This window comes from Triplophysa rosa, linkage group LG18 (genome assembly GCF_024868665.1).
Source record: "Triplophysa rosa linkage group LG18, Trosa_1v2, whole genome shotgun sequence".
Lineage (NCBI taxonomy): Eukaryota > Metazoa > Chordata > Actinopteri > Cypriniformes > Nemacheilidae > Triplophysa > Triplophysa rosa.
In genome coordinates, this window is record NC_079907.1 from 22,022,577 (window position 1) to 22,039,793 (window position 17,217).

The 17,217-nt window shown below is 38.6% G+C and overlaps 1 protein-coding gene across 3 annotated transcripts in view; it reads right to left on the reverse strand.

Annotated features, from left to right (window-relative positions):
- grid1b (glutamate receptor, ionotropic, delta 1b) overlaps positions 1 to 17,217 on the reverse strand; it is a 270,532-nt gene that overhangs the window by 199,328 nt on the left and 53,987 nt on the right. The window contains exon 2 of one of the 3 annotated variants that reach the window (XM_057358220.1): positions 5,224 to 5,359. The exons of the other annotated variants lie outside the window; for them this stretch is intronic. Coding sequence (XP_057214203.1) covers positions 5,224 to 5,251 — 28 coding nt within the window. The 5' untranslated portion in view covers positions 5,252 to 5,359. The remainder of the gene's footprint in view (positions 1 to 5,223; positions 5,360 to 17,217) is intronic. 3 annotated transcript variants of the gene reach the window in all.

Consider the following 17,217-nt stretch of genomic DNA (forward strand, 5'->3'; position numbering starts at 1 on the left):
GAGCGTGACTGACGCGCTCCAAGCAGAGAGCTATAAGTCTCATCAGCGATCTTAAGAGCATTTGCAGTACATTTCATAGACAAAATGATATGTTTTATGGTACTGGGAAAAAGCTGAGATTCGGCGGCACCCCAGGGTGAGTAAAACAGTGTGCTTTATATAATGGCAGGAAGACTGCTAGTAATGTTAGGTGTTATCCAATTCCAAGTTCTCCTTGACGTAACATGTATAGAACTACAGTACATTTCTAGAATATTATATTATCGGTATAATTATATACATTTTCCAGGGCCTCGTTACTGTGGGTGGTTGTTAAGGTGTTAAATACGGCAATTCTTTCAAAGAATAGTAATAAAATGTGTTTAAGTACTTTAGTATTAAAAAGGTGCCGTTCAGATGCGCTTTACAATATATTACTGTTTAAAAAAAGAACAAGAAGTAGTACTTAAGGTTCTAAGCTTGAAAACTAGCAACGTAACAATCTCCCAACAAAAAAATGGCAATTCATAACTGTTTACAGTGTGGCAAATTCATATGAATTCGTACATTAGTTTTGTACGCATTACAATTCTGTAATGAGAATGAATTCTCGGTACAATTCTCTTTTGCCCAAGTGGTGTTAGGTTTTTGCATCATACAAATTCAAATCAAATTGTAATGATGATGCTTTCGTTATATGGTTGAACAGTGCATGCACCCTCTCGTTGCTGTGGCAACCAGGCACTAATCTCCCTGGAAATAAAATTCTGCTTGGAGGAAATAAGAAGTTGAGGGGTTCCAAAAAACATGAAAAGGTTTAAGAAAAAAGTGATTTTCTTTATTGCTAAAGTGAAAACATTTTCTCAATATCCCATGATGCTTCATGTGCCTCCAGTGTGAATAATTTGTCAAACGTTTTGGTTCCATGTTGGAAGAGGGTGGCATGCTATGAAATAACATCTATAGTGTTTTTTGTGATATCAGGTAAACCCTCTCCTAAATGGCACACTAAAATCTGTGAGTGAGCAATGTTCATGTCGTATACTGTTTATGGTCTTATTTCTATCTTTGTTACAAGTCGAGAGATTTGCTAAATGAAACAAATAAAACATCAAACAAAACTTAAAAAAGCCATGGCAAAAACGTGAAAAAACTTTTTTTTATCTCAACATGTCCCTTGAATGTTGTAATTGTGAGTGGTTCTCCCCTTCGAGAAAAGACACATGAAATTCACATGTGCAAAAAACACATTTTGTAACACTTTTGAGTGAATCAACACATGGGATCACATACTGTACGCAAAATGTGGTGTCTCCACGTGTGATCACGTGTCACCACGTTGCACATGTAATCCCATGGGTTTCACATGGAAATTTACATGGGATTCACACAAAAGTGTTCCAAAAACACCCATGTGATCCACATGTGAAAAACATTTCTTTAAAAAAACTTTGTTTTAATTACTAATTGTTTTTTTATCCTGTGTGTGTTTACTGTTTGGTTAGTTTTCCATTACGCTGCCCTCAAATCAAAATCAAAGGATGCAAAGGAGGCATTGTACCTTGTCCCTCAGTTACTATAAATGTAAGTGTTTCGGGCAATGTGTAAAGATAAGCAGGTTGCTGTAGCATCATCTCTGTGCTTGTAGAGAGCGTCTGTAACCTAACCTGTTTACTCGGCGTAAAATAAAACCTTTTGAAAAAAAATGCTCCCCAAACATTTGAAAGTCATGTAATGCTGTGTGTGTGGGAGGTTGTAAAGGTCAACAGCATGAGCAGTGCTTGACTCTCACTTTGTTGCTGTTTTTAATTCGATGCGTTTCAGCTGCATGGAAGAATGATTCATTCGACACTATTACACTATTTGAACACCTCTCAGACTCAGGACAGGATACAAATCCTAAGCGAATGTGTTAAGAATGAGTTACAATTGTCCATACTTACAATGTGTCCTTGTATCACTTGGGCAGTAAATAACCTCAGTACCCAAAGAGTTACCACTATAGTGAGAATATAAGTGCCACACCATGAATTTCAATCTGACGCAGTTTTGAATGTAACGATAAATACAATTGAGGTTATCAAGAAATGTTCACGTAGGGTTTGTTTCGGGCCTCACGTGTACTGTAAGTTGCGCCAATTTCTAAAAGCCAATACTAAAGCAGTTTGAGAGGATCGGTATCTACTAAATCTCACACTTAGACCCCTGCGTTATTACATTTTATAAAACACCTCCGAGGCTTATGCCACGCTCACAGTGTCTGTCTTATCCCACCACCGTACAGTACCCCATAATGCTTTTCTGGCAGCTTTTATAGGAACCATCATCAAAGGTTCACCAGTGTACCATTGCCTCTGAACCTCAGGAAGAAAATAATGAAGATAAGCGAGGGTTTACAGAATCTTCTGAAACAAGGTCGTGGGATTTCATTATGAAACTCTCTGAAGCGAGGTGAAAATGTCACAGGAGTTGTGGTGGTACACGAATGGTAAACAACGGTCGAGCGACATTTCCATTTCACCTCCACACAGCACTTTTCCCTTAAATAAATCAAGAATAAACGACTAAAACGAAAGATAGAAACCCACTCGCCGATTTCCAACAGGAATATTCCTTTTACTTATTTATTCTGAGTGATGGGTAAAGACTGTTGTCTACAAGGCTGTCAAACAACACCAAATTAATGGCCGACGGATATACTTGGCCTCACACACTCTCTATTCCGTTTGGCTTTATGGTAATTTGTTTTCTTGAAAATGTCACGGTGCATTTCAGCAGTCCTCAGTGAAACACTGCCTCTCCTATTCATCTATTTGAAGTCTATTTATTTAGAGGAAATAGCAAATCTGTCCCTGTTGTGGCAGCGCTGGCCGTCACACAGCAAAACAGGTGGAAGTATCACGCAGGTTTTATCTCTGTTGTGGCGTGATAAAAAGCCTCTCTATCCATAATTTATCCGCTTTTTCTTTTATCAGTTATTTATATCTCAACAAAGATGAATGTGGGCTTCACCTCTAAAGTGAAAGGGATCAGTAAAAGAACACTGTCACAAAAAAGTGAAATTAAAAAAACTCATCAGGATTTTCTCAGAGAGGTGCGGTGTTTTCATCTGCAACGGTATATGTTTGAGACCTAATAAATACCAGAGACACACGAGTGTAACCGAGGGCTTTGATGCTGGCCTGTCAATGCTAATGGCCTCTTTAGATGGACCGTCTATACCTGGAAAGATCTGTGATGAGATGGTCTTGACAGACGCAGGGCTGACTCAGAGACATACAGGTAAACAGAATGGATGCTGTGGTCATGTACGATCTCACTTAGTTCAAACAAAGAATTTAAAATGCAATAAACCATGCCATTTATATATTGAGTGCGTGATATTGTCATATTATCAAATAATCATTCGCTTTGGGCTGTGTCCAGAATATTTGGGTTTAAGCCAAGATTTTCAGTATGGTTCTTTACTGTACTTATATGATTACATTATAAATGCATAAGCCCCTAACAGCCTTTTGTCTTTCACTTGTGATGTATAGGCAGCGTTTTGGGTCATAAACGTCCCACTCTTTCCAATTCAATCCAGCTGAATTGATCCAGTGCCAAGATGCTTCAAGCCCTGCAGCTTTAACCCTTGTGTGGTGTTCATATTTTTGTTACTCAGCCAGTGTTGGTGGGTCTAGTGGACCCGCTGCAGTTTTGGGTTTATAATTCAACACAATCATATGGTTAATATTTGCCCTGTACCTTTGTTAGATCACATGTATGAATTGAAGTGCTCCACGTTATTTTTGCGGGAATGGCAGGGGCAGAAATGGAAAACTCACACTTACACACACACGCACACAGAAACACACAAACATACTAAAAGGAGGCCCAGACATGAAGAGGACACAATGAAGGTACACAGAACCTACAGTTTCCACAATTTTGTAAGCCCTGGGTCCAGAGGAGCCGAGCATCCTGTACGTCCTACAAATGTGTAGGGGGTGTACAGTGTGCGGTCATCGAACATGTGTCATTTTTCTTTTGATAAAAAATGAAAACTGGTCCCACAGACCCGACACACCATTCAAGGTTTAAATGATCACAATTTTATAACATCTCTTATATTTCAGGCATTTCTATCCGAATAAAACTCCCAGTGTGAGTCATAGTGCCCTGATAATGCTGATGCACTTATTGTCGTCAACGACTTTTACAGCGTCATTATGTACAGCCTTTGTCTCGTGATTTTTCTAAACAACGCTCGGCAACACTTTACAATACGGTGCTGTCAGTTAACATTAGTAAATGCATAAGCTGACATTAGCTAACAATGAACAATTTAGTTTTTCAGCATCGATTAATCCTTGTCAATGCTAGTTCATGTCACGCTAGTTCATGGTGCATTAACTAATGTCAACAGTGACAACGTTTGATTTTAATCATGTATTAGTAAGTGCTGAAATGAACGTGAATTATTATTAATAAATGTGTAGAAGTATTGCTCATTGTTTGTTCATGTTAGCTAATGCATGAACTAATTGCTAACAAATAGCACCATTGTAAAGTGTTACCAAACTTTCATGAAAGGAAAATGGTTGGAATTTGAAGCGAGTAGGTGCATTCTGAGACTTTTTAGTACTGCCAGCTCCTGCAATGTCATATGATCGTCACCAACATTTTAGACCAACCAATTATGTTTTATCAGAAGATAATACTGGTACCACTAGGGATAGGCTTTCATTAAGCGGTTAAGCCCTGAATATTTTCACTAAAGCCCTAAATGTATTTTATTATCCTACGCATTCATGTCAAGCAATTTTTGTCACAATTAAAATTAATTGAGAGCAAGAGTCTGCTCTATACATCAAATGTATACAAGCTGCTGCTAATTTATTCTGCAACAAGATAAGGATTCAGACTTATTGCAGAGCCTTGCGTTTCACAGAGCACCTTGAAGAGATAAAAATAATTAAAAGACTTGTTGATGTTTAGGCGTTCAATCCCATGTTTAAGTTTCAATCCCAAACGCCTTCATGGTGCATCTTTCGCCTCCACTGGTAAGGCTCAAAATTCAAACACTATTTGAATAATGAAATTTACAGCGTGAAGAAGAGATAGATATTGATAATTGAAAAGTTAACGGTTTAATGAAACCATCTGTGCACGCTTGATTCCAGTGTCTGTCACATAGAAACGTGAAATAGACAGAAGGAACTCCTTCCACATGCAGTTCTTAAGACTGGCATTTGCGTTCACCTGAAGCTCCATTGGCTGCAGAACTCATGATGACTGACTAATGCAGAACTCAGACTCCCTGCTGCACTTCCTCAGACCAGTGGAGGGAATAATGGTGCTTGAGACAATTTTCTTACTTCAGAAAACGTCCAGTCATCTGTCGAGATGGAAATGAAAAACATCAACGTACCAACAGCATGAAGGCAAGCATATGTGTCCATACATTTGATGTGATGAACTGAATCAGATATGAATTATAATTAATGTTGTTCAGCTGCGGTCGGCTTCTGGTGGCACAGTCTAAAATAACAATTTGGAAACAGAACTTGAACACCAATGACACGTGGCTTAAGAAAGGAACGAATAAAAACAAATGCTTTAGTGAATTGAAAACCAACGGAAAGAAACTTGAAAGTAAGTCTGGTTTTGGGAACATTTTAAAGAGCCCGACAGTAGCACTATATCTGACTCCAAAACCCCAGAGACACATCGCAGCAGAAAGAGAGAAAAGTCCATCCATCTGAATCCTGAAAAAGTGTGAACCCCGGGACAACGTGAGACTCTGCGAGCAGGTACAGAATGCTGGAAGGTCTTCATCACTGCCACTTCAAGAAACTCAGGAAGCACAAAAGCAACCCCAGACTTCAAACTGTGCTTGAGTTTCAAGACCTCAGATCACATAGAGCTGGCCTCAGTTCAAGTTCAAACCCGTAACGTTCCACACAAGCATTGTTCCAAACCGAACAGAATCTTATGTTGCTACTGGCCTAAAAGGCTGAAATGCAGCTGAACGTGCCGTTTTGACATGAATACAAACACAGATAAAAAAAAATACATAACACGCATATTGGTTATGCTCAAAAAAAATGTAATGCTATAGGTTCAAATGATTTAAAAGGGGTCATGGATTCAAATTATACACTCTAAAAATGTTGGGAACAAATTAACCTATACTATACTGGGTTGTTGCAACACTAGATGCTAAGATGCTGGGTTATTTTAACCCGTCGCTGGGTCACAAATAAACATTTTCTATGTTCATTTAACCATTTTGACCCAATGCTGGGTTAAAAATAACCAAGCACTTTTTAGGTAATAAGACATTTACTGTTCACTCTTATAGAAGAACATTCTGCAAGTTTTAGGGCCCGAAAAGAATGCAAAAAGAGTTAAGTGACTAGATTTTCACTCACAACACATTTGCGTGTGTCCGCTTCTAAAATAACACATCGTTCCTTCCTTTACCTTATGACTTCAATAGTGTGCCCAGAAGCGATGTGAGAAAGAGAGAGCAAGTCAAGACCAGAGAGGTCCATCTTGTTTGTTCAGCATGGATGAACTTTAAATCAGAGAGTCGACAGTGATCACTGCCACATCACCTCCGGTTATGTCAACACATTCACAACTGGCCCGCCCAGTAACATTTAAATAGCCTTCAACGACCCATCCAAACTATAAGGCTTTGAGCCAAGAAAAAAAACGTTTTATGTACTTTCATTGTGACTACTTTGAATCCTCAAACATTTGATCAGGTTTTAATATCAGCATCAGCTTTCTGGACTTTCACTGAACTTGTTGCAGGGCATTGCAAAGCAGTAGAAAAAATTGTATGTTAATTGTGTTAGCTTGTAAAACTGCTTTTGCATCGGGTGCCCAGCTATTATGCCTTAAAATGCTTTGCCTTAAAAAGGTTTTAAAAAGAGCTGCAGCTTCTTCTAAATTGTGTAAAGGTGTAGTTTTCTCACATCATTTACTGTACGCATGGCAAAAGGACAATAATTAAAATTAGCTCAATGATAGCGCAGCACTTTTAGCTCGGCTAAATTGATTACATTGCTACATTTGTCAGGGAGCCGGCAATGGCAAGCAAAATAGTTTTTCTTGCAGTAAGCTCACTTTAATATATTTCAAATTAGCCTGGTGTGGAAATCCTTTATGATACCCAGTTACAACGGAAATAAGCTAGTCAAGTGTGGAAAATGTCCCTTTCTTCTCTTTCTCTCTTCTTCCTTATACAAGCTTGCGAACTACCATTAATTTGCAAGCAAAGAATGAAATGTCAAGATTTACAATACATTTTACGTTACCATTGATCAGTTTTGCAGAACAAATGTAATTCAACGTGTACATTAAGGGGTGGTTCAAAAGTGTTTCATGCATTCTGACTTCTTTACAATGTTAAAAGTGCTGGCTTGACATAATCTTTCTGTGCTCGATACACTCCCCCAAGGTTCGTATAGGTTTCCGGAAGTTTTTTTAAACCGTGAAATTCCGTTACGTAACAACTTTTCTTAGTCTCTTACCGGGCAACTCTCCCTGAAAAGCATGCCCACGTGTCAACCAGCGAGAGCGAGAGAAAGAGCACGCCCACACGTCAACCAGCGAGAGAAAGAGCACGCCCCTCAATGTGCCGTGTTTGTTTGTTATGCAGGGATAATGCGATGATGTGTTGTGTGCTCGTGCTGTGGTGCCACGAATTAAATCAAGTCATTCAACAACCCTAGGACATAATTTAAGATTAAGTAAATTATTAATTAAGTTTTGAAGAGGTTTGGGAGCTCCTCCTCCACCCATAGACAGCGTTGCCAACGCAATACTCAACTGAGCTATATGAGCAATACGAAAATGTAAATATATAATAAAGGGAGAGTTTTTTTATTTTTCATCTTTTACTCAACTTCATGTTAATCCAGACCTGTATGACTTTCTTTCTTCTGCGGAACACAGTTTTCAAACAGAATTAGACTGCTGAAATTCCATTGTATGGACACAGAACCACTTAAAATATATTTTTGGTTTCCACAGAATCATGCAGGTTTGGAATTACACAAGTGTGTGTAAAAGATGCATTTTTTGAGTAAATGATCCTTGAACAAAGTAAATCAAACATCAATTAGTTTTTCATAAAAACCTGTCTGTCAAATAACAATATTGAAACTACCGTAGCTCAATAAAGAATGTGAATGTTTTCTACTGTTCTCTGCTTACTGAGCGAACAGACTGCAGGCCTACATTGAGTCCAGGTCTGGCAGACAGAAAGAACGAGGTGCTTATGTCACAGCAGGCCATAGAAAAGTGAGAAGTGTGTAATGGATTATGAGCGGTTAATTGGCTTCGTCGGTGGCGTCCAGGTTTTGCTCCCGCTTGGGAGGGCAGATCGGCACCCAGCTGTTGGCGGGATGGAGGACGTGGCACGGTCGACTCTGTAAATAAGCTCGGGGACTTCGTTCCTTCATCATCCTTCTCGGTGATGGCTTAAAAGCCCAGCGAGCTGCCGGCAGATTAATGCAGATGCATTCATGATATGCGCATGAATGTTTGTGGCAATAACACGCACGCTACGGGGGAGCGGCAGCGAGCTTGCAGTGTACGTGTGCTGGATCATTACTGAAACTCAGCGTGCGTCCTCCCAGTTTCTTCAACAGAACACTGTCAATCTCCCATTTGCCTCCTTGTCATTTCTAACCCCACTGCTCCTGCTTTTATTTAGCAGTCAGAGAAAATGCTTCAGGAAGCGATAAAGCTTCAAGCGCTCCCGCTAACCGTTATCCTTCAGGCTCGTGAGTCAGAAAAGGAAGTGGAATAGCGAGAGTAAACATGTTGCTGCTGGTTAAATGTGATGTATTGTTTCATCTGCAGTCACTCTAAACTATCAACTTGATCTGAGCTACGTGTCCCAGCGAATGCGTGGCCCGCCATTGACGCTCCTTCTCCTCAAACGCATACGCACACCCCGCTGATCTGGAGCGTTTGATGAAGCGTAGCAAAGCTCTCCTACCTCCTGTTTGTGCCACTTCGTCTCGTTGTCACCTTCCGTGTCATAAAAGGCACATCATGGATCTTCACGCAGACAAATGTAGAGCAGGCATCCAATCAGATGCATTAAGCTCGGTTTTGTGTTACAGGTCTCCCTGTTCTGAATCACAGATCGTTCTCATCCTTCGTATTGATACTAAACCCAAAAGATAACGGACGCACTCCACAATGGCTCTCATACTTTGCTGGCGTGCGCGGATAGCAATGTTTAATTGGTTCAGCATGCTTACAAAGCAGCTGCGATCGGTGCCTCCTCTTCAGGGGAAGCAGGAATTCAAAATACGTGTTCAGCGCTTCACGTGAACCTATGTGCATCACGCGTCATGTCAGAATACGTGCCTGCTGCAGACGCGTGGAAAGGGTTTTTAATAAAAGAGACGCTCGCGTTCACACTTAACTCTGATTACACATGAGACTAAGCGAGTATCTAGCAAATGCGAGCGTCTCTTTTATTAAAAACGCTTTGGACGCAGGCACGTATTTTGACATGACGCGCCACACACATGACGGGCTAAATACATGTTTTGCCGAGCTTCCCTTGAAAAGGAGTCACGGATTGCCACTGTTACAAAGGGGCTTATGAAGAAAACAAAGGAAGGGGTCCAAGTAGTGCAGGTGGGCGGATCTCGTGCCATCCACGCGAGTCACTGTTACCAATCCATCTGATTGCAAGCCACCAAGAGTGTTATAATTATTATAAACAAGTTCTCACAATTCTATACTTAGTGAATTTTGGGTGATTTCACACACGAGTTTTAAACTATATTAATCAGTAACGGCAATCTAATTAAAATGGGCCAGAAAACACACCAGTCATTCAGTATATAAAATATAGCTCTATATACCGAATAACTTTATGGATGTGTGCGTTTATTTGTGTGCCTTGCCACTGCAGTTCAGTTAGAAAAAGGGACATATATCTGATGTGATCATTGGTTGTGCCAATTCCCATCTCTCTCATTACTGTAGGATCCAGTTTAGATATGATCACAATCCAGAACTTTGTTACACCAGCCAATAATGGCTGGATTGCAAAAATAAAATCAGCCATAAACATTTGATACTGGCTGATAGGCAGTATTAAATAGCATAGTGAATGATACATGAAACATGACACAGTTTATATCCTTTTCTTTTTTGGCCTATTTGTACTGTAAGCTGGAGTGGGATTTCTGTTTAATATGATCTATGCTATTTAACCTAATGTAAAAGTATCTACTGTTTTAGTAAGCTACCTTGATACATAGTCTTCTCATAAAGCCTACATTTAGGTAAGAGTCTGTAAATGAAATGTACATTTTTTGAAATGGATCAAATGTAATGTAGGTGTCATCACACCAATCATCAAGACAAATCACATTCCAATAGACAATTATTTTTACAGTTATTATATAATGAAAATCACCAAAGCCTATATGAAAATAGATGAAAAAAGTTGATACCCATACTTGCTTAACAGTTTTATATCGGATAACAGTCCGATTACAAACAATAGAAAATGATCTTTACAGTTTGTATCATGTACAACAATATCTGGAATTTCTTTATTTCTAGTTTCTAGGAATGTCTCTACTGCTTGTACTAATATGCATTTACTGCTGCTTTGTAACAATGCAAAACTATAAAATATTTAATTGAATTTAAATTAGTTTTAATAGTGTATATAATGTGAAGAATTGTTCTCATGTGGTCCTCTGATGCTCAGTGAGGATGCGATTATCATTATGTCCACATGTACTGCGTTTCTCCATTTTATTTGCTCGCCAAAGACAAATTGACTTGCATGTGGTGTTCATTTAGAACATTGGATATGACCACTGACTCTACTGCCTGCTCTCACCCTCCTCCTTCTTCCCAGAGGATTCGCTGTTGATTAATCGAGGGGGCTCTGCTGCTCCAGGAACACTTCCAGTTCTTGGTGGTGTTCAGTGTAAATGTTTAGACAGCCCCTTGTGGTATGATGGAGTGCAGATGAGACCCAGAGGATCATTGTGCTATTGGGCCATAAGACTAAAGACTAAGAGAGGAGGAGGAACTTTCATTGGCCCAGACATCATTCAACAGCATGGTACATGAATTTGCAGTGCCTTGCTTATGAGATCAACGTTATGAGAAGATATGCTAGCCCAAGAGCAACTCTACAAGGCTATATAGACTTAGAAACTTTAAGATTATGTGGGTTTTAAAGAGAGTGGAAATATACGTTTTTATTTGTCCATTATTGACTACTACAGTAGGAAAAATGACTGTATAATGTTTTGTTCTGTTGAACATGAAATGAAATATTTTGAAGAATTTAGGAAAGTAAACAGTTCTACGGGGCACCTTTGACAACCATTTTATTTTTTCCTACTATGGTAGTCAATGATGTCCCAGAAATGTCCGTTGCTAACATTTTTTTTCTAAATATCTTTGTGTTCAGGATAGGGCTGGGCGATATATCGTGCGATTCTTATGCTCTCAGTTTCTCAATGAATAACGGTTAAATGCCGCCACATCCGAAAGCCAGAGGGCGCTCTTGCGCAGAAACTCTGAATATGGGAAACAGAAGAAGAACAATTAGTTCCAGGAAATGCCAGTGGTCATATTCTATCGCTGTTCTTCATACCTTTTCAGGTATTTTCATGATAATAAAGTATATTTATAGTGATGATGTTTGACGAGTGTTGCTTTTTCAAATGTACGTTATAAACGACTCAATCTCGTAGTGATTTTAGATCGAGCAGCACTTCCTACTGATCAAAGAGCCGTAGTTCACGGAAGAGCTGTGCATAAAACATCGAATCGATTTCAGAATCGATTTAGACACATATAATTAGCGTGAACCGCGATATATATCGCCCAGCCCTGGTTCAGGATTGTGTTTAGGGATATGGAGTAATTCTTTTCATAATATTTGGGCGGAGTATCCCTTTAAGAATAGACCAGTTTTTCAGCCTACTTTTACTTTTTATGGTATCATTTTAGACCATTGTTATAAAAATAACCTTTTCTAGTAGTATCTTATTCAATTTTTTATTTAAAAAAAGGCTATAATGTAAAACATATCAACATGTCAAAAAACATTAGTGTGAGTCATTTTATGCTTTCTCTAATAGTGTAAAGCAGCTCTATATCTGTCCTCCTCTGCTCGCGTGTGCTGGAAAGCAGAGTGGGTGGGTGGATGATGAGAGAGCCAGGGGGTGTTTGTCAGGAGAAAACATGCAGGTCATCCACAGCCATAGAGGCTAATTGAAGGGTGTAAAACACTCACCCCGTTTAAAGTACCCCGGCCTGGCGTTCCACTTGCCCCTCTTTGACATTCTGAATAGAGAACTTGTACACCGCTACTCAGAGGAACTGTAAGAAGGTCGTGTAGTCATGAGGCCAACACCCACGGCAGATCTATTTCCTCACACATAATTAGCAGAATCCATAATTCACATGAGAATATTAAAATACGTCCATCAAATGTGATTATTACTGTTTTAAAGGGGTCATATGACACGGCTTAAATGAATATTATGGTTTGTTTTAGATGTAATGCAATGTGTATACACGATTTAAGGTTGAAAAATGCTGTATTTTCCACACACCGTGCATGTTTGTATCTCTTTGCTCCTCTTTGCTCCTCTTTGCCCCGCCTCTCTGAAACGCGCAGATTTTTAACAAAGCTCATGGCTCTGAAAAGCGAGGTGTGCTGTGATTGGCCAGTTAATCAGTGCGTAGTGATTGGTGGAATACTGCAAGCGTGTGATGGAAATGTAACGCCTCTTACCATATTTGGAACATCAGGATCCTCTTCAATTGTGCTGACAGGTACGCCCACCTTACTTGCGTATACATTTGGGCGGTCTTAGTCAAATCAGACCACCAACTGACATAGATTTGTGGGGGTGTGGTTACACGAGGCGTTTCAGGCAGGTCTGGGTGAGCATTCGCTTTTAGATAGAATGCATCTTTTGTTCCCACACTTTCATTTTTGCAATTTTACGTGTCTAATACATGCATGGGCAACTTATAACACACCAAAGACACAGAAAAACACTTATTCGCGATATAACCCCTTTAAAGATTTACCTTTCAAACGTTTTTTTAGACACTTCCATTTTAGTATTGTATAAATAGTTAAGAAATCAACAAATTATTTTCATAATACTTCTTTAAAACTAATGTAAATTCTTACATTAAAACGACAACAAATGCTCTATTGCCATGTGTTAGATGGTTTCTTCATGTTGCAAAATAGCCTCATGATTCTGAAAATGGATTCTTTTAATATTATGATATTAACCCTGCATTACAGTTCCACCTTCACTTTCACCCACTGATCTTTTCCTGACATTTACTAAACTTTAAGTGCCAGTGATGAGCAGGTCATCAAAGCAGACTATTAAGCCATAAGGTCCTTCAGATGCTGTTAACCTTCCCATTAAAGAAGTGTGTGTCTCTGTGTCTGTGTGTGTGCGCATTATGGCACATTTCGTCAAAAACCAGCTCATTAAAAGAAAACCATTTCCGTTCACTTCTAAGCCGAAATTCATTTCACACATTCAGTAAGTGAGATCTGACAAATGAAAGCTGATGAGACTAAGCTCATGAGCTCGTGGCCTTCACTCCTGTCAATGTTACCCTTAATTCTCAAACTGGAGTTTTGTTGCAAATGGATTATCGCAGAGGCGTGCTACAGATTAAAGTTTGTATAGAATCAGCGGGGGTGAGGATATGTTCTCTTGTCCAAAGTGCTTAATTCGCTCCGTGTTGCTCTGTGCATTCACCGGCACACTTTAAAATCCAATCGACATACACAGAACCCAAGGGTGGAACAGGCTTACCACAGTTTAATAACTGCTGACGAGACCAAAGATGCTTTTCTCACACACTGTCATGAGATTTTCCATAATACAATTCAATAATAGCAAGGGATTTCATAGGGCCCTACCTACCTAGAGCCCTACACCGCTCCTTACTTCTTTTTATAAATGAAAAATAAAAAAGATTTCATCATAATAATAAGATGGCCATTATTATATTAATCATACATTTGACATTAAAGAGAGGTTGGGTGATAAAAAATCAATACACTAGTACTGTGATACTCTTTAGTTCCAAAGAGTAGACAACAAACAAGAGCCAATTATTGATCTTTAATTATTGTTAATAAATATTTCAATACTTTGACTTTTTAAGTTGTAAAATGTGTTTTCTTAAGTTTGTTAGAAAGGGCAGAGGTTTGGAAAGCACAGCGCTGGAGAACAGCCGCACGGTCATCTGCATTCAAATCACACATGCAGACGATTTTCAGTGTAAAGCAATTCGCAAGCAATAACTTTTGAAACTCTCTCTTATTTACAGAAATCCAATAAAAAATATTAATAAACCATAATGTATCCCAGTACGTTGTGTTTCACCACACAGAAGACAATCACAATATTGTGATAATATTGTGTTATACCAAATCCCACCGGTTATTATTTTCTCACTCAGGTTTAAATTGATTTGTGTATCAAAGCAGATTTACAGATGTGAATGATAGAACCTTTCCATATCATACTTTTGTTTGATTAGTTTTTGAGGAAATATGATGAGTAAATACACACAAAATTAAACACACTAAATGGGAGGTGTATTAATAACTATTGGTTCCAAAACGCTATAAATCCATTTGGATTAATTTGAGTAAAAATGTGTTTTCTTTACAAAGAAAGTGGCAAGATGAAAACCACTATTTTCTGTTTCAAAGTTTCACATAGCATCTTTAGGTTCTAGTAACATCAAATCCAGATTTTGATTTTAAAATATTTATTATAAAAACTGATCATTTTTTCCCCAAAATGCAATAAATCCATAACGTTTTATTTTTCAAAATGCAATAAATCCATTGAATCAATATAAAAGTTATTTTTCATATTGAAACTGTTGAAAATACACAACGAAGTGAGTTGATCCACATATGACAGCCTCTGAACTCAACACAATACTAATCTTACATACAGGCACTGGACTAAAAACACATTCAGTCATCGCTCCTAAAATGAATTCAACGGCTCATCTTTTTAACGCTATAAATTAGTGCCTCATCTTCTTAATCTCCTCACGTAAATGATTAGATTCCGATGGCTTACGTTTCTTCCCCACCGCAGAAACCAGCACAGGTTCATCAATGCCGTCAAAATGATTCATTTTGTGTTTGTTTGTTGAACACAAAGTAGATCATGGAAACTAGGAGCCGAGCGTATTCAGAGCGCCGCCGTTACTGTTTACAGCGCGTGGAATGGTGTGCTGTGATTGGTTGAGCGGATATATCGCATTCTGCAGAGAAGTGAGACTGGCGTATATTGCGGTTTGGGAAAAAAAGGGAGAAAACATGACAGAATAACATGGCGGATATCGCATTTTGCGTAAAATTAAAAAGTGACTTTTCAATACCGACCTGATACATTACTGATTTTGGCGGAAAATCTTTTTTTTAATGGCGTTTATGGCGTTTTGGAACCAAACTCTTCAAATATTCTATCAGTTATTAACCTTATTTAATTGGTTTAATATGTGTGTGTTTATTAATGAAAATGCCTTTAATCCACCGGGTGTTTACGGAACTCATGAGAGAAACACAAAGTAGCTCAGTATGAAGTCATTATACTAAAATCTTAGTGGATTAGTCCCTGTGGGTGCGAGTAAGAGAAGCTGGGATTTAAAATACATGTATAATAGCACACTTCCTACGGTAATCCTTACGCTTTGTTGCACGGGCACATTATGGGTGGACTAAACCATTTCTCCACGACACTGTGACTTTTACAGGCTCTCTCAAGATGTTATTTTATCAAAGCTATGGCACACTCGGTCTAGCTGTGTCAGAACAGGTTTACTTAATGTCAATGCATAATCAATATAAAGAAACAAAATATAAATTCTCTACAGTACTATAGTATACTGTACTGTATTGTACTTCACTATACATTGTACTCAGCTGTACTTCATTACCATACAGTGCTATACTGTACTATACTTGAAGTGTTCATCTGTAAACATGGTGTTCAATATTTGTTGTATAAACAAATACATAAATGAAGCAGAATCTCCATAGGTTGATAAATGTATCCCATTTTTACTATATACTGTACGGTCGGCTATATAGAGTTCTAATATGCCGTCTCTTAATTCTGTTAACAGCACCCTTTTTAGCCCCAAATGTAGGTAATTAATTTCAATAAAGCATAACTAATTGCATACAACAAATACAAGAAAATTTAATTAATTAGTTAGAATATCATTTTCCCCTAAAGCTAAGAAAATGCACTAGTTGGAACAAAACATAAGGGCCCAGCTTACGCCCTTGAGGGAACCCTTATCTTATTTCATCAGCAACATTCAACAGGTACAGCGCAGTAGAAACAGTAAGCAATGCCACATGAAAGTTAACCCCAGAGGAGGATGAAAACAGAATACTTGGGGAAAAGCAATCAACCGCTCAACCTGTGCCTCATGTCGGGAAAAATACTTAGACTGAGATTAATATATCTGATAAACACCTGCTACGTTCCTGTTGAGCAGCACGCCTATTATCAACTGTCAAGGGAAGTTTTCTTATGTGATTAGCTTGGGACCACCAACCTGGGTTTAGGATTCACTTGGCTGTTTCTGGAAAGGTGGGATTTGAATTCGATTAGCTCCCCTGACTCTTTCACACACAGCCCGTCTCAGAGCAATGGCACAAAGAGGTGATAAATAGGATATGGAGAGAAAGTGGAAGGCATTCTGGCATGTCTTTTATTTCCTTTAGAAGCAGCGTCTTTCTCACACTGATATCTTTGCATCTCTACCACTCTTACCAATTGTTTCGGTCTTCCTCAGCTGGGTTTTTAGAATCTATAAAACCACCAAAAATCAGGTGATTCACGTAATGAACATCCTAGATTTTAGATCTTGTGCTACACAAGTGCCTAAATATAAGTTAACTTAACTGGTACTTTTTGCTAATACAGTATACACAGTGATTAGCACCAAATATACATATCGTCGCTGTCGGGCGGAATCCTCGCATCTCCAAAACCATTATTTTTCAGGAAATTAAAAAAACTGCATATTTTTTGAGTTATTAAACATTGTATCGTTAAAGTTGGTATTATACCTTATATTGCTATCATATACTGTTGTGTACCAACATTAGCACAACATTTCCCCAAAACCATGTTTAATCGGAGATACAAGGTTTAT